We start from the raw sequence: 18,957 nt of genomic DNA, 5'->3' as shown, positions 1-18,957 counted from the left end.
GGAAGAAGATGATAAGTTTATTATAATTCTGAAATACTTTTGTTAAAGCTAAGGGATGGAAAGCCATGGGGGTGACATAGAAGGGGGAATGTCTTTACACAAGGCCTACTGGTATTTTCTGTGTTTTCTGTTCTTTGTCAGCTGCTGCAGGAAATTCATGCCTGCTGCATCTTCCAGAAGGTTTTGTATCTCTGGTTGTATGGAAACTTGCAGTACTTTTACAGAATGCTGCAGACTCACAGTTTTAATTGTTTCGAAATGCAGCTGAACAAATTCAGGGAAGAAAAATCCATTAAAAGCAATTAAAGACAAAGACATTTTGTTTGCCTTTAGAAACCTTTGAACCACAAATCACTGGAGGTTGGAATGGTATTCTTGCCAGGGGGAGGCTTAAAATAATGATAGAAAAGGGAATGAAGTTACATGCAACTGCAACAGCAATTTTAAAAGTTCAGTGTTACTTCTGAATTGTATGATAGCCTGTCCCATCACTCCAGGATCAGCTCTGGTAGTTGTGTTTCCATTTACTGGCATCGTCTGTCTTCTGCACAGGAAGGATGTTTTTCTGATTGAATGCAATCATTGGACGTCGTCTGGAGCAGAATTACTCTGTGAAGCTGTACAAGAATCAGGAATTTCAGTACATGATCTCTTTTCTCCCCTGAAATCCATAAAAATACAGAAATATAAATGAAATCATCCATCTAGTTCATAATGGAGCATTATAATCCTGTCTCCATTCTGGTTTTGATCTCAAAATCTGGGCAAACAGAGCCCTCTGTCTGTGTGAGTCATGTAGGAAAAGCTTGTCTTGAAGGCACTTCATTTCACTCAGGATGAGTGAGATTCAGAGGAGTGTAAACCTTTTTCTCTACTAAACTTTCTTCCTTGTGCATTGTTGTCAGACAGAACTTTAGAGTCTGTCCTGGATCACCATGGCTGTAATGTTGTCTTTTATAGAGAGAGAACCTGTAGGTTCTGCTTGCTGGGGATTGTTCCTGACCTGGGCTTTCATTAAAGAGCCAACTGAAGCAAACCGATGATGAATGTTGCATGTGAGGTCAAGAAAAACCCAGATGGGTGCTGTCACAGGATGGCAACTTTTCTTAAACTGAGAATAAATATTAAATGCATTGGAAAAACAGTACAAAATAAAAATGGCTCTAAAGGAACACAACTAGTATTTTTGGAATTACATGCTTCTGTACAGTGGTTTTCCTAATTCTGTTTTGCTAGATGTGTTGCTCCTAATTCCTGTGGCATCTTTCTGAGTTCCCTGTTAACTAACCCCCTGAAACCTTAAATTTTTATCTTCCCCTGGAATTCTGGTTGTGTATTCTTAGTCTTAGAGCCTATACATACAGACAGGGAGATGTGTGTGTTTCGAGATGTTTTAGTGATTGAAGCTCAGGAGCAAGTGCCAGTGCTTGGACTTTATTACATGTCTGGAACCCAGGGAATCACTGAGGTATTGGAGCAGCGTCTTCACTGATTTGTTCTGTTTTTTGTTCCGTTTGACTCATTATTCTGGCTGTGAAAAGAAGGTGGTCAAGAGTTTCGTAATCATTGGGAAGAACGTCCCAAATAATCTGCTGTGTCAACATGGGATTGCTCTGTCCTAAGTGGAAAAAAATTTCCTGTCTGTGCTGTGTCAGTCAAGTGTGAGATGAAAAATCCATTGTTCTGGGCTATCAAACCCAGGTAAATCCAGAAGCGTTGATTTTCTCCTGAGGCACTTGGTAGGTTTGGCTTCTAGAAATAGAGAATGAAGGGTGGGGTGGCTGTGTCTAAGAAAGTCACAGATCTTATAAAGGCAGGTTAAGGCAAAATCCTTGATACAGAAACTCCCACTTCACTTAAGTGCAGGTAAATAAGACAGGACTTAAACAGATTGTTAGCCTGAGATTTGTCTTTGTTTACCAATAAGAATCTGAATTTTAGACCTGAAAACTGTTGGAGGCCAGATACATAGTGAAGACACTAAACATGTTTAAAAGTGATTTTTATTAAGAGAAACTGAGAAGTAGAATGTGGTAGAATTAGATAAGTAATTAATTACCACCTCAAACAATTAAATATGGCCTGGTCTACCTAAAGCCTATCCTAAAGTAGGTGTGTTTGAATTCAAGAACTGGATCAAACGTAATACTGAAAACATGTTAAAAAGAGATAAGTATCACAAAACTTATTGTCCTAAATGCTTCTGCATGACATCAAGCACAAATTGGACCTTCCAGAAAACAAATTTGTATTTTCTTCTTTACCCTGATGTTAATGATGAAGAGACCTTTTTAGGGTTCCTGCCTGCCGAGTTCCCTGTCTATCAGAGCAGGCGTTCTATGACCATGGTTTATCTCCCAAGGAGTAAATTTTTTGTATTTTGTGTTGGGAGTTACAGCAGAGCAGTACTTATGTACCCTTAATTCCCAAAAATCTTCCTGTGTTGTTGTTCTCTGGTAGATTTGAGAGACAGATTTCTTCTTTTGTTAAGCAAAGTGCTGTAAAGAGATTGATAATTTCCAGGTAGGATGATTATGCCCTCCCATTTTGAGATCTGCTGAGTGACCACAAGGTGATGATCCCAGGTTTATGAAGCTGCTCACATCATTGACTTCATGGCCTGGAACTGTCTTTCTATGGCTGTGACTTACTTCATCTTTGATATCTGCAGTTGAGAAATGGTCCTGAAATTGCTTGATAATAGACAACTGGACTTTAGAAGACAGTGTAAGAAAGCTGTATTTTTTTAAAATGTTACTCTAAATAAGAAGGTAGATTCAGCTTACACTGTAGAGTAATCACATCTTCAGAAAAGATGGAAAAGAAAAACGGCACATTTTTGAAGTAAAATAAATGTAAATTGGTGTAGAGTCATGGGAAAGTTGTTGATGTGGGGCTGGTATAATGATTTTAATGATTGAAAGTGAAAGTGAATATTTGTATTTTAAAATAGAAGATAAATTTTGTATGTTGAATGATACAGATTTAAAGTACAGAAAAATTTGGAGAATTATGATTCCAAGTTCAGTTTCATATGGCATGTTGATATTTTTAAACAGTAGTATTTGAAAGAATTTATATCTACCATCTCACAGCTTATGGTCTTGAGGGAACTGGCCTTAGTGTTAGAAAAAGTAGAAAGTTAAAAGCCCAAACAGTATTTGATTTAATAAAGAACAATATAGAAGCCTATACTGGAAAGGTTGGTCTTATATAAAGGATAAGTATAGTTCAATGTGACATTTTTCTAGAATCCAGTCATCCTCCTCTCTAAAGCAGAACAGAAGAGTGAAATTTCAGATAAATGATCAAAGCATATCCAAGAGCTGTTTGCAGAGGAGACAGACGGGAGGGAGGGTGAATCTACACCTACCACATAGACAGGTTAAAAAGGAATTCTGCTGACTCTTGTAAGGGGTGTCCAGTCACACCAAGGAGCAGCAATTATAAAGTAAAATTAATTTGTGGAACTCAGCAAGGTGTCTTTAAATAAGAGCTCTCTGAGATTTGCAAAAGAACATTGAATTAACAGAGGAGGAGGAAATCCCCATTTGACGGCATTGGTTAATTTGCCCTCTTCTTGTCCTCTTGTCTCTCCTCCTTCAGGCTGTCAGCTGAGTTTAGGAATAAACTGCCACGGAGGAAGAGATTTTAAAGCTACCAGCTTTGAGAGGTTTCTTACGTAGTATGGTGGGGTAGTAGGTACTTCAGAAGTGTAGAAACATTAGTGGATTTAAAAAATGTTTCAGTTTCAAATCCAGGAGGGTAGTGGTGTTTCCATTTGTAGTTTGTCAGAGTTAATTTTCCTGAAATTAAACTGTTGACAGAAGTAATTAAGTTTAGTCAGGTACAGCAACATTGATGCAATAGTAAGAAGAAGAGGGATTAGTGAGGGAGGATGAGGAAACCTGAGCTCTGGATCAGAGGAGGAAAGAGCTGCAGTGCAGAATAAGCAGAGATAGGGAGGGCAAAAGAAGTGTCCTGTCATTTGTTTGTATTTTTTCTTGGTTTGTTTTGCCTTTAGAAACTGACGGCTCTAAACTCACTAGTCTATATATTCACAGAGTGGGCTGAAAATTTACTGAGGTACAGTTTTCTGTTAAGAAATGATGATTTGATGGAATTGAAATGCTCTGTGGGAATGGTTGGTGGGCTGCCCAGCTGCTTTGCTCTGCTCTTGGCTGCTGGCCATCCAGTCTGCTCCCCCAGCTGCCTGTCATGTGGGCCTGCTGCCTTGGCTCTTGTATCCCATTTTAAGTATTTGTACATTCTAACAAATAAAACAGCAAATCACCAATTAGAACACCAATTAGCCATCACTACTTAACCAACTACAGTCTTAATTGGACAATCATTTTCAGTATTAATTGATTGATCCCTAACTAGCAATCATTAATCAATGATCTTGCATTTCAGTTCTTAAACCTTTAAAAATTGACACATTTTTATTTTAATTTTTGATACATTTGTAAGAATACATAAAATATATACCCCAAAATATGCTATCAGATAACACTTTCATTTTTTAGATGTTACTGATTAATGTAAATATAAAGTCAAGATCAAAACAACTAGTGAGGTTTTTTTCTAAAGCTGATACTTGGAATTTTGTTCCAAATGTGGGATTTTGTTCAATTTGCAGTTTACAGAACAAACTGTTTTTATGCTGGAGCTAATGAAGCCTGGGCAATGATGAGCTGGTGTCTGTTGTCCTTTCACACCTTCCGTCCTTCCTTCTCCCACTTAGGCACACACAGACTGAAATTCCTCTAGTTTTCCTAGTGAAGCATCCTGAATGACATCTTGTTTCCCACTGCATCTCTGAGCAGGAAAAGCATGTGCTTGATTTAAAGCTGTGCTACTGGGCTAAGTCTTTTCCCAAAGAGGAGAGAGTAATTAAGCTCTATGTGCTTTCTGAAAGTAGGCCTTGGCTTGGGGCTTCTGTTTCCCACCTAACAGGGGTTTTCAGTGACATTCCTCCACAGTTTTTCATCTCTGAGAAGTCTTGCTTTCTCTAAAACTCATTTGAAGGCAGCTAACAGGTTCAAGAGTTACTCAGCTGGAAAGAACAACATAAAAGCAGCAACAGCATTCTTAGGGGACTTGGTTAAAAATTAACCTTTGAATTTTTCCATTAAGCAGAGGTCCAGATTCAGCTGGATATTTCGTTACTGCCTGGCATAATGTGGCTTAAGATTCGAGGGGATAAACCATGGAGAGTTTTGTCATTTAATTTTTGTAATTATTTTCTTTTGGTTTTTACTGGTTTGTTTGTGTGTATTTGAATCTCTTTATAGTCATTCATGCCTTGGCATATTCAGCTTCTCCACTCCCATTTTCTGTGAAGTGCCTGAGGTAGAGCAGCTGTGTAATTAATGATAGTAAGGCTTTTTTCCAACACTAGTGATTCTCCAGCAGTGAGAAACTGACAGGGAAATAATGGGGCTACTTGTCAACTCAGTAGGATTCCTATCTTTGCTGGAATGGGTTGGAAAAACGGTGAATCAAGGACAGAAAATTCCACGCTAGTAGTTCTACTTGATAAAATGTTTTGAAGATGATGGATGTAAATGGAGATGATCACTTGCCATGTGAAAGAGAGTAAAACATTCCAATAAACTGCCCAGATGCCATAGTCCAACAGAGTTTCAGAAAACTTTGTGTGTACATGAGCCGGCATTAGTTTCTGTACTTTGAAAACATTTGTGAGATCTAATAGATTTTTGTGAGGTCACAAGATGGGAAAGAGGAAAGCTAAAACCCTTTAGTAAATATGAAATAAGAGCAGTACTCAACAAAGAAAAGCAGAAGTTGAAAAGACCTGGTCGGTATTTAATTAGCTGTTCAGTGCTGATCAATGTTTGGGCCCCACCTCAAGGGTATTGGCAAAATAAGGAAGTGCCTACAGGACAGCATGATGGGATAATTTCTTTGGTCCACATTTGTTTTTGATAATAACTTTTTTCAAGCTCAAGAACAGTTCATCCTGACTTGAGAGATGGGTAAAACGGAAAGGAATCCTGCATGGATGAACAAGAACATGCAGGGTTCTGACAGAACTCAGGCATAAAAAAGAAGCATGCAGAAGGCAGAAGCAAGGATAGATGATTGGAGAAATACAGAGAGGTCATCCAAGCATCACATAAGGAAAACCAAAGCCCACATGGCGCTCAGTTTGGTGAGGGATGTGATGAGCAGCAAGAGAACTTCTGCAAGTTATCAGCAGCAAAAGGAAGATGAAAGAATATGCAGGTCTCGTGCTAAATAAGGCAAATGACAATGGATATGGCAAACACTGAGGTACTTCAGATTAGCACTTTGGGCTTTACTTTACTCACCTTCAAGGCCCTTGAGACCAGTCAGCGGATCTGGACCCAGGAAGATTTGCTCTCAAAAGAGGATCAAGTTTGGGAACATTTAACCAAACAAGTATCTTCAAGTCCATTGGACGTACTGGGATACATCAGTGAGTGGTGAGGGAACTCATCTCTGTCACTGTGAGACCACTCTCAATTATCCTATTAAGGTCATGGTAATGGGGAAGGTTCCTGAGGCCTGGAATAAAGCAAATTTCATTCCTGCCCTTAAGAATGACAAGAAGGAAGATCCTGTGAGCTACAGACCAGTCAATTTCACCTCCATCCTTGCAAAGGTAGTAAATTATACTGGAAGCTGTTTCCAGCACATTCAGGGCAGGCAAGTCACTAGAGGTAATCACCATGAATTTATGAAGGAGAAGTAATGCTGGATGAACCTGATGGCTGTCTGCAACACAGTGAGTAACCTGGGGGAGGGAATGAGAGCCACAGATACTGTTTGTGTTTATTTTAGTAAGGCTTTCCACACTGCCTCTTATAATGCACTCATGAAACACAGGCTAGGTAAGTGGTCAGTGTGGTAGATTGGTAGCAGGCTCACATGGGCTCAGAGGATTGCGACCATGGTCAAATCCCAAGTGGCAGCTTTAGTATCACATAACCACTTGCTCACTACCTCCTTTCCCCCAGTGGGAAGAAGAATTGGGGGAAAAAATAAGGGTAAAACTACGTGGGCTGAATAAAACCAGTTTGTTTGAAGTGAAACAAATTATAACACAGTAATACTAATGGTAATATTAACAATAATAATGATTTTAACTAAAAGGAGAGAGAGAGAAAGAAAGGAAAAAGCCATGCACTGAGCAGTCATCAGCCCCTCCTGGCCATCTCCTTTGTTTTTATATAGTGGACATTTATATGGAATGAGATATCCCTGTGCCCAATCTGGATCAGCTGTCCTGAGCTTTCTGCCTCCCTGAGACATGGAAAAGTATTGACTTAGGGCAAGCACCACTTGTAACAACTGAAATGTCTGTGTGCTTACATCATTCCCATCCTAAATCCAAAGCACAGCACTGCGCCAGCTGCTAAGAAGAAAATGAACTCTATTCCACCCAGAGGCAGGACATATCACAAAGTCCAGCTGGAGGCCAGCCATTAGTGGTTTACCCCATGGCTTGAGAGTGGGACCAGTGCTCTTCAGCACCTTGGGTTAATGCTCTGCATTACAGGGTAGAGTGCACCTTCAGCAGGGTTACAGTTCCAAATTGGGAGGGGATGACACAGCTGTGCTGCTCTTCAGAGGGAGCTGAACAGCCCCCAGGAGCCTCCTGCTGTTTGACAGAGGCCAATCCTTTGTCTCTGGAGGAACAATCCAGTGCCCCAGCACGGGCTGGAGGCTGGAGAGCGGCTTTGCAGGAAAGGTCCTGGTACGTGAGGTGGTCATGAGCCAGCAAAGGCAGCTGGTGGCATCCTGGGCTGCATAAGGAGGAGCATGGCCACCAAGCTGAGGGATGATCTCTCCTCTCAACTGTGCCTTGGTGAGCTGCATGTGGAGTTCTGGGCCTGGTGCTGGCCTTCCAGGTAGAATGGAGTGGGGAGATACTGGAACAAGTCCATGAGGCTGTGTAAAAGGCACAAAACATCTCTCATGCAGGGACTGGAGGCTGAGAGAGCTGTGCTTGTTCAGCCTGGAGAAGGCTCTTACCCAGTTTTACAAATAAACAGAGCCACAATCTCCTTGGTGGTGCCTAGTCAAAGAAGGAAAAGCAGCAGGCACAACTAGAAAGCAAAAAATTCCTATTAAAAACATGGAAATGTATTTATTTCTTTAATTGTGAAGGTGATTGGACAGTGGAGAAGGTTGCCTAGAGGATTTGTGCTTGGAGGCAGTCGAAACCCAGTTGGACAGCATCCTTGTCCCGTGTTTGAGAAGAGGGTTGGACTAGGGATCTCCAGAGAGATTGTCTCTTTTTGTGCAAACATTGGATAAATCGATGGAGTTCTAAAGCATCCAGTGTCAAGTATGGCTGTTTGGAGTTTAGGGGGGTGTTTTTCAGTAAAGTCATGTATCATACAAAATAAATTAGAAGCTTTGTGATCGTTAACAGCATTCAGGGAATCTGTAGGGAGAGTATTAAATCTGGTTAGATGAATCATCTGTATAAAAATGCCTGTCAAGGTGAATTTAATCCTTTGTGTGTTGCGCAACACCTTTGCTCAGTTGATTCATGCCAGAAAAAATCTGTTTCCTGTTAAAATACTTAAATTATTGAGAATATTTCCACCAAGCGAAAAAGGAAGATGTTTATATCAAGTGAAATATTTTAAGGCACATAAGTTAGATTCCCATAGCAATGATTACAGTTTAGACACTTGCTTGGTTGTTTATTTGTGTGACAAACTTGGAGGTACACTAGTTGATCAGAAGTCCATTTTGCCAGTGGACCTAGGTTTATTTATGGATAAAGAAATAGAGTGGTTTGCAAAACTGCATAGATTCCATCATCAGTGAAGAGGATTTGAGTTACTTAGTATTTTTTTATCAGCTTGTTATTTTCATAGGACAGTACTCCCTACAAAGTAGTTGTAACCCAGTGTATTATTCAGGAGGGCTTGAAATAATGCATGTCTCTGGAATTAATTACTGCATGTGGGTTTCAGTAATTTTCCAGTAGTCTTGTCTTGATGTACCTGTCCTTTCCTGTGTGTCAAGAAGCTTTTGTTTAAAGATAGTGCTGAAAAGCCACTTGGAGGATAACAAAGCTCCCACTTCAGCTTGTTCACACAGGTCTTGCCATATGCGTTTTAGTCCATGAGATAAAAATGTGGGGACAGAAGTGTTTCGGTGGGGCAGCCACGTTCCCAAGAAGTGAAAAGAGTAGTTTTCATTCAGAGGGGGATGTGGAAATGCAGCACTGCTGGGAAACTTCAAAGCATAAATGTACTGTCTTTTATAAAGAGGAGATGGGTAGGATGGCCAGGACTGCATAGTAATTTCAGATTACTAGTTACAAAGGGAAAAAAAACTTCACAGTTTGTAGATGGTGTGGAATTTTTGTTTGATTTGTTTGTTTTTATTTCTGCTTAATTTCTAGTAAGAATATTTCTGTCACATAAAAAAGGTAGTTTTTAGGAATTAAGAAAAATTTCTTCTGGAAGTAGTAGGTGTATTTTGGCAATATTTACTCTCAGAAAAGATCTTCCTCAAGAAAATGAGGAATTACTTTGTAGCTATTTATCAAGATACTAGATATGACAGAATATATTTGTCACAGGAATAATGACTTTTATATTTTAATTGCTTTCATATGGCTGGGAGGCAGACACACAACCAGTATCAAATTTTGGAATATTATGATTATTACTAAAGAAGCAGAGTTGTGCAGGCACGTTAGAGATAGCTGTATTTAAAAATCCTGTATAAATGTGATGATTTCTCAGGTACCATAAAACTTCTTGAAGACCTTGAAGAAGACAAAACTAATGATCATAATTTGTGATACACACTGGCTCCTTAGTATTTTTGCAGGTGATTGGGACTTACAGCACATGTAGATAAGTAGCTCTATTTTTCATGTTTATACAAATTTGAACAAATTTTATTTGAACTCTCCCCTCTTTCTTCTCAGCACAAATAATCACAGTGCTAGAGCCTGTCAGCTCCCAAAGGCCTGGAACTGTTTATGAACAGGGGCCTAAGTGGAATATTTTATTTGGTACAGACTCTATAGGGAGCTGTTACTCTGTATTGAGTAGTGTCAGGAGGAAGAATTAGGCACCATAGTGTCAAAACTTCATCTTCCTTCCTTTCCTTTTTTTTATTTCAGTAAAGAAATAGACATATTCACACGTTTAAGCACAAAAACCATTCTTTTGCTTTGAACAGGTGGCTGATGGACCCTGTGACCACAGGATACAACATAAACTGTAAAACCTGGTTTTCCTGGTGAGGTTTTCTGAGGAGCAGTGGCCGCCTGCCCATGTGTGTCTTGTGCAGCCTGGGGTGATGGGGGCTCAGGGTTCCACTGGCTCTGGGGCACCTCAGGAAAGGGCAGTCAGACCCTGCTGGATGCAATCTAAATATGGCATCAAAGACTTTTGAATTCCTGTCAGTAGTAAGCAAGTGAAAAGCAGTCACTGATCTTTCATAAGAGTGCTAAATGTCATCTTTTTTCCATAGTTTTTTTTCAGGCTTCCACTAACCAACTACATGGGAATTTTTTTTTTCATCTGTTTTGGTTATTATATAGTATGGTGGGATACACTCTGATTTCTGCCTAAATATCAACTTTCTAATTAAATGAAATGTTTATTTTACCTTTTTCTATCCCTATTCCATGGAGTCTCAAAGAATCACAGAATAGTCTGGTGGAGGGACCTCTGGAGATGATCCAGTCCAACCCCCTGCCAAGGTAGGGACACCCAGAGCAGTGACACTGGGGTGTGTCCAGATGGGTCTGGAATGTCTCCAGAGAGGGAACTCTGTGTCCTCACTGGGCAGCTGTTCCAGACTTCTTTCACCCTCCATAGGAAGTTCTTCCTCATGTTGAGATGAAACTTCTTTAGTTCATGCCCAGTGCTCCTTGTCCCATCACTGGGCACCATGGGAAAGAGTCTGGATCCCACCTTGGAGATAATTATATATATGGAGAGATGAACTGGTGCATTGCCTGTGTGTGTCCCCAGCTAAGGACCTGCTTGAAGAAGTCTGGCAGGAAGCTGTAATGTTATCTCATGTTTTTATCCATCTTGTACTGACCCATAGATGTTGTTTTCTCTCAAGTGAAATATTTACATGTGATTTTGGAGGTTTCAGTGATGTGTCAAGTCATTGTAGGTTTGATAGACATTTTGGTGGGAGCAGTGTAGGCTTAAAGAGCTTTTACTTGTGTATCAGTCTTTTATTTGTGCTAATGCTGTTAATGGGGTTCCACAAATGAATTTGCCTGGGAAACTGATCCAGTTAAAAAATCCCTTTTACCTAGATACTAATAATTCAGATCACTTCTGGCATCCAGCTGGCTGTAGTACTCTAAAGATGATTGTGTCAGCACAAATGAGAGGCAGTGCTGGGGAATGTTTATGAATCAGCAGTGCTGGGAACTTCGGCAAAAACTATTCAATTTTAAATTGCAAGGACCTGGCTGGATGCTACCCTGAGACTGGGCAAAAAAACCTTTGAGTTTTTAATGTCTTATTCTACTCTCTCTGACTCTCTAGATGTGCCCATCGAGCAGATTTTCATTTGCAAGCATAACTTCTAAGTTAATTCCTGTGTTTATAAAACATCAATTTGGGGTCTCAACTGTGTGTGGCAGATCAGTGCGTTACTGGTGAAAAACATCTGGATCCAGATGTGGCAGCCACACATTGGTAGAGCGAGTCCAAGATGGTTGTTTGTGATCTGAATGTGGGGATAGCCATTGTTGGCCAGGACCAGGTGCATTTTTGTGCCCCTGTGTTTATAGATAAGTGTCCCTGGTGTGCTGACATATTTCTGTGGGACCTGCTGGCTGCAGCCTTGAAAGGTGGAGAAAAAGGCTTTGTGTGGACTTGAAGTGAAATGCCTCGAGAACAGAACACATGCAATGTTGGGGATCTGTTTCCATCTTCTGCTTCAAAGAGCCTATAAACCAGTTATTTGAGTTTCCATAGAAGGCCTGTGAGATGGGTGGAGGGAGTCTTTCTCATTGGTGATTTTTTTTTTTCCTTGATCGCTTAAACAAGACCGAAAAGTCTTCAAATGTGCTTATTCATACCAGATACATAAAAAGATGCATACAAATACATTCTTGCTTTCTGAGTTACCTGTTGACATAATGTGTATACCACACTTCTTCTAGCAAATAAATTTGGAATGTTGCTCAGCATTAAATAGTGCATGTAAGTAGCAGAATGCACAATATCAACTTGACAATTTCCTTCAATTGCATAAGAGTGGAAAATGGAAAGAGGTATTTGAGCCATCTAGTGGTTGGTATGAAACATTTTAACATTTTTTAATAGTCCATAGAAAATGTAAATCATGTCAGCTTGGAAATAGCATTTCTGATTTATCTGTGTTTGTAGCATGGCTGTAGAATGAAAAAAACCCAAGCATTTAACTTCAGATTTGAGGCACAATCTGTCTGGGTTTGTATCTTTTTTTTTTCACTCAAGATTCTAGTGGAAAGGGATACCTGATAACATAAAAATTAAATTAGAAGTCAGTAGCCAAAGAATGTGTTTTGCTAGCATGAGATCTCACAAAGTTTGAGGGTTGTTAGAGAGTTCGAAGAAAGGACTATCATAAGATAGTTTTGTTTTCTGCTTCTCACTTAAAAATGTTTGGAGAGAAAAAGAGGCCTTAAATTTGACCTCAACAGCTATTTATAGCAGGGGCTAAATCATAGGAGTAATCTTGATTGGACTACATGGAATGGTATTCTTCAGGAGAAACTTTTCAAAACTAATAGAGGAAACTGAAAACTGATTTCTTAAGATGGGAAGTGTTCCTGGTTAACAGAATTTTATGATTTTAAAGGGACATTTTGTAGATGAAGATTTGGGTAATGATCCCGCTTGGTCTGATCTGCCTGAAGTTGTGGTGACTTTTGCCAGTAGGAACTTGCCAGCATGTTGAAGTTGATGGTATTCTGCAAAAGTAATGAATTTCTTATGTATCTTGCCTTAAATTCTGTGTGGGAAAGCACAGCCATACATTGGGTCATGGTGATGTCTTCCAGCCCTTGTGAATCCTGTCTGTGTTCAAATGCAGTTTAAAAGATGCTTTTTAATCTTAGCTTATTAGATGTGGTCAACAAACAGTTGATACATGGTGATACATATGGTTAGAGCTATGGTATTTCAGAAGAGATAAATTCATGATCCATACTGACATTTCAGAATTTGCACCTTTACATTTGAAGTACTACAGGTACAGATATTAAATCTTGCCCTGCTTTTTATTGAGAAGAGAGCGGCAGCTTAAGATATTTTTGATGGTCATTCTCAAAAGGCTTAAGGCCAAAGGAGGATGAGAGAAAAATGGGAAAACCAGACACAGAACAAAGGACAGGACAGTGATGGTTTATTTGTAGTGCTGTGAGGACCATCTTAAAGCTTTAAGTGAACTTGATACATAAATTACATTTTAACAATTCAGTTGCATCTTGGTTCTGTTGTGCCTTGAAAGTTGGTTATTGTTAACCCTTAGTATCAAAATATCAGGGAGATTTTTCTGAATCTCTGACTTTCTGGAACTTTAATTCTAATAGGTTTCATAAGAAAAAGTCAAATTCTTTACCAATTAAGGAGTTTTCAGTTGTCTGGCACATTTTTGTTTGAATTTTGCAGTGTGGTGATGAAAGATTTTTGATATCACTGTTGTTCTCAATCTCTGCAGTGATCTAAACTTTATTGAGATTTGAAGTAGCAGAGGGGACACTGGACAGTCCTGCTAGGTTCTGTCTGAAAAATGAGTTGGCCTGAAGATAGTGAAGGCTCCTGGCAGGCTGTATTTTGTAGGCTTCCATGTTGCACACATGAAAATCTATCTTACTTCTTAATTTAAAATGACTTTTCAGTCAGGGCATTATGTGTGCTCAGCTTTTGAGCCTGTCTTCCTCCTGATCTTCCTGCTGCCAGAGCACACTTAGAATGTGTAAAAAACATGCGTGGAGTACAGAATTGGAGATCTTTTATCATGTCCATGTTGTACTTTTGTTCAATTAAACAGGAATGTGGGTTTACAGTAGTATTAAAGTGTCCTCTTGTGTTGTTTATGCACTTCCCTCTCCTCTCCTCCTGTTAATATCTTCCAGTGCTCTGATTGCTGGAGTGTCTGGTCATACCACAGCATTTTCCTGGAAGCTGTCCATTGCTGAAGCTGAGATCCAGCTGCATTCAGGAAAGGATCTTTGACATTTCCCCTGGTTTTAATTTGCATTTAGAAGATGCAAATGAGGGATAATCAGAAACTGTCACACTGGATCCTCTTTCTGATGAATGCTGCTCTTTGAATTGTCTTCTGGTTACCAGTTATTTTGTTGTAAGAACTTGATTATAACTCTTATGTTTGGATTTGGTTTAAGTCATAATTAGTATTCCTTTTGTGGAGCTCCTTAGAAACTTGACTTGTTAAAGAACTGCATTCAAGAGGCAGAGAGATTTATCTGGAACTGCAGTCTTCAACAACTCAAATTCCAGATCTTGCCCAATTATCAGAGCTTTTGGGATGCATACCTGGTCTCTGAGAATCAGAATTCTATGTGAGAAAAGCCTGAAAATGTGTCTAAGGCAGCATGTACAGTGTCTCCTGTAAATAATGGGATTGTTCTGCTCAATAAAAAACAAATGTGCTGTGGCATAGCTTTACAAAAGAAAAAGCAATTTGTTTATTTTTTCCTAATTTAGGAAATATTTAATGATTATTTGTGGAGCTGGATAGTTAAACATTCATTAAATATGGTTAGTAATTTCATTTTAGAAGTCACAGTTTATATGAAAAGAAAATGGAGAGAAAATGGGTTTGCAGAAGGGGAATGGTTTTTGTTGGTTTGGTTTGGTTTTTACCTTTTGCAAATAGGGTGATAGGAAATAGAAATTGGATTAATGATGAAGAAAAATGTTTGTCATAGGTTTGAAGTTGATGGTCTGTATTTCTTTGTATTCAGAAAAGTGAAATCTCCTTAAGCATATTTTCAGATTTGTTTAATTAGTGTTCCACATTAGACACTGAAATTAGAGTGTGTAGCTTTGTTTTCTTTTATGTGAGTATAAATTATTGTGATTACAAAATGGTGCTTGGTCATAAACTATTTTTTTATTATATTAAGTTGCCAAATATTTCTACTCCATCATTTCCTTCCCTGCTGCTGTACAAGTAGAATAGAGCACATCAGTTTCTGTGATGCAGAAGTACTTGAATACTGTGGTTATCCTTCTGCCTTTTTTTTTTTTTTTAAGTGTCTGCCTATCTTTTCATTGCTTCTTTTGGGCTCTTCCTGTTCAAGGCAAATTTTAAATATATTTGTCTTATAATGGAGATAAAATATCAAAGGATGGATAAAATACTGGAAACTCTCTGCTACCTGAGTCTTAAACATTGTTTCTTTCCTTTACAGAATGCTGCCTTTTTATATGGCCTTGGTTTGGTCTACTTCCATTACAATGCCTTTCAATGGTAAGTTGGAATAAGCTGACAGTGTCAGTATTGTGTGGTGTCCCATCAGTGTGTGATTATTTCACCCTCAGTTCAGTGTGAGTGTAAAATAGTTTAATTTTGATTTTATTACAGATATGATGCTTGCAGGTATCAGTGTTCTGAGTCAGTATCTGTCCTACTGTAACATACTTGGGGCAGCCACAACAGTGCCATGAAGAGGAAAGCACTTCAGGAGAAGAATTTGCTGTCCCTTTAACACAATTCAGTAGTGGCAATGGAGCAGAATGACTCGACAGGCTTTTGGGAATTGTTGTTACTGATAATCTGTAGCTGAGTTTGTTGGAAAGCCTGTTAAAAAAAACCTTGGAAGAGAGGTGGTAAATGGGGCTTGTTTTCATTTTGCTTGGCAGGCAGAAATTTTGACAGAGCTGCATTATGTGAGGGGTTGGGAAGTGAGAAGCAAGAGGCTCACATGGAATCAGTGTTTCAATCTGATGTAAAAACTCAGGGTTAAAAGAGTTGTAATTTCTGTCAGCTTTGAGGACTGAGCGGGGCTTTTGTTGAGGGTGGGGGGAAGGTTGGGTTTCAGTTGGGGTTTTGGTTTTACTTTACTTATCAGTGATGAGTGGAGAATGGAATTGACTCAGTCACTGGGGTTCTGTTGAAAGGTCCTCAGACTTCTATTGGTGTTTGATCCTGTGGAGATAGAGTTAATTCATGGGGAAAAAGTCAGAAAGGTGCATTGTTTAGGTCACTGCATTTTTACACTCAGTGTGGAGACTGTTATTACAGTAAGTGTGACTTCACTACTTGATTGATTACTGAAAGTTCATTGTGTTACTAAGCTAAGCCTGATTCAGTTGTGGATGCAATGAGTGACCACTGACTGATGGTTGGGAACAGTGAATCAGGATTTCTCCCCCCACCTCTCCTTAAATTGTTTCTGTGTGTCTCTAAGGCAAAAGATTTATGCTTTCCTTGGGATAATGTACATAAACTTTTATTTTTCAAATTAAAGTAAGTTGGTTAAATCATGAGCGCAAAACATGGATTATTTTATCTTGCTGTTTACTGCATTTTTTTATTGATAGTGGTGAAATGAAATCCATTCATTTGTTGTATTGTACAGGCCATGCAATTCTGTTGCATTCTAATTAACAAGTGGAGAAAAAAAAGTTTTTGGAAAGCCTGAGAATCCACTGTTTTGAGATTGTGATGAGACTTGGTTGAATTTTGCCAAGTTTCAGAACATTCTAGTTGTTACACAGTCCTGTCTTCATCATTTAGCATTCAAAAGTATTTTGTGAACCATTTCTCACAAGCTGTATCTTGTTACAGTTTGCACTGTGAAAATGGTAGATAAACTGCAAGATAAATAAGACAAAGCAGTCAGATTTAGAGTAATTAATTTTTTGAAAAGCCACCTGTTCAACATAGACTTTTGCCATCAGCAGATCATGCTATTTAGTGTTTATAAATCAGATCTTTGAATTAATTTAGATTTTTCTTCACTTGTTGACAACACGAGTGTAAGCTGATGTCCTCACTTAAAGAGCTGCAGTTAGAGCTTGTATTAAGGTTGAGTAGAATAATTGTATTTTCTGTTTCATTCATACAACAAAGTTATGTATAGTGTGATGCTAAGGACATTATATATCATTAAAGTATTGGGTAGAATTTTGAAAGGAAGAAAATACAATGTAGGTAAAAATCTTATACTTTAGTTTGCAGTTCTGATTTTTCAACCCTTTGAGTGCCTTTCTTCCCCCTTCTCTGTGATTTCTTGAGGACAAGAGCAGAGGGATACAGCATTGTTGGTGTTCAGGTGTGACCAAATAGACTTGGAGATGATAGCAAGTCATTTACAATAGGTATTCTTCTTTGAAGACTTTAATCCTCCACAGAACTCTCACAGATTGCCAGGAGAGTCTTCTTGCAGAGTGAAATGCTAATCTGTCTTCCTGCTGCATTTATTCCATCTGTTTATGCTCATGGAGGACATGGATCTCAATACTTCTAGCAGGCAGAGGAGACCTCAAGACAGTTTAAGGTGGTTTATTAATTCTGATTCATCCGTGAGCTGGTTTTTTTTTAACACCACTGCTTCAGATATTCAGAGATTTTAACAAGACATAGTCCTCCTAAAAGGAAGGGGTAAGAAGTACTTGAGGTTTTTTCATGTCTCATATAAACAGGGATAATAAAAAAAAGCAAGTGGGAATAAGATCAGCTTTAGAATTATTGTTCATATATTTTATATTATTTTTAAAGTTTCCCAGCTTTCATAAAAGGATGTGTTGGATTGGCTCCAAGATGCATAGTGTGCAGTTCACTGTAATTCAATATTTTACATATTTTTATGTACTAGAGCAGCATTGCAGAATTATCTTAAGTACAAATCATAGCTGGTACATCATTGTGTTTTGGTGATTTTGTTTACCTCTTCATGTAAGAATTAAAAACTTCTCAACATATATATGAGCATTGCAATAGTGTGATCATTCCAAATCTATTTCACACAATTATTATAGTAAAATTTGTCATAAGGTATTATTGCCATAAATTGAATCAACTACAGTAAGACAGGTCTTAAGGATGTGAAATTTTGATAATCCCTTCTTTTACATCATTTATCATCAAGCAGTAAGTGGCTGTTCATTTTTACTGTTTTTTCCTGTTTCTCAGAAAACCAGTAGAATGAGATAGTCACATAACTTTAATAATTTCATGCCCTCCCTAGTTGTCTTTTAGATTGAACATTATTAAAGATGTTAGTTAGTCCAAGGCTACTCTTCATTTTTGTGAAATACCTGCACCCAGGTGAAGTGGCTTGGGTACCAGGTTTTTTCTCCACTTCAGAGGGGATTCTGAGCCTGACTGGTTTATTGTCTGCTGATTCCACTGACTTCAGTCGAGATGAAAAGATGGAGCCCAGGCTCTGATGTTGTGTCCTGAAACTGAATTTCACACCCTGTGGATCCCAGTGTAACTGTGGTGCTCCAAGGTTGTCCCAGTGTTTTCAGTGACCTTGCCACTTGCTGAACAATGTCTGTGAGAAGCTCTGGATTCCTCAGAAACACCTGGCAGGAGACTGAGATCAGTCACCCTTATTGCCCCATCTGGGCTCTTTGCTCTGAGGCTCTTCAGTTTAGGGATTCCTTACCAGCTGTAGAAGCTGAGTGTTATGGAAAACTCAGTCCATGATTACTGACCCTGAAAAAAGCCTAAGACCTGCAAGAGATGATCCAGACCCTTTTCCTCACCTCCATCATGACTAAAGACTGCTGTGGAAAACCAGTGATTGCTCAGTGGAACTCCCTGACCCCTCTACTCCCTAATCCTTCCCAAAGCAGAAGCACTGTCATCATCTGTTCAATATCTAGATATAAAGATGTCTAAAACCACCATCTCTGCTTCTGACTGGGTTCCTCCACACAGAGAGTCAGGTATGTAGGGGTGTGTAGGAATGCACACTGCCAAGTGGAGACCTCT

The 18,957-nt window shown here is 39.0% G+C and overlaps 1 protein-coding gene across 19 annotated transcripts in view; it reads left to right on the top strand.

The window, feature by feature from the left end:
- Positions 1 to 18,957, top strand: part of KDM6A (lysine demethylase 6A) — a 150,418-nt gene that overhangs the window by 57,018 nt on the left and 74,443 nt on the right. For 18 of the 19 annotated variants that reach the window (XR_004495845.1, XR_004495844.1, XR_004495852.1 and 15 more), the window contains exon 5: positions 15,425 to 15,483. Coding sequence is in view for 8 of the 19 variants with exons in the window: in XM_015622975.1 (XP_015478461.1) it covers positions 15,425 to 15,483 (59 nt within the window). In the remaining 11 variants the exon portion in view is untranslated. Of the gene's footprint in view, positions 1 to 10,712; positions 10,733 to 15,424; positions 15,484 to 18,957 lie in introns of those variants that run through there. The other variant, XR_004495855.1, reaches the window with a different exon arrangement.

The sequence above is a fragment of the Parus major genome, chromosome 1 (genome assembly GCF_001522545.3).
Source record: "Parus major isolate Abel chromosome 1, Parus_major1.1, whole genome shotgun sequence".
Lineage (NCBI taxonomy): Eukaryota > Metazoa > Chordata > Aves > Passeriformes > Paridae > Parus > Parus major.
The sequence above is the reverse complement of the archived record's forward strand: the minus strand, read 5'-3'. Positions and strand labels throughout refer to the sequence as shown.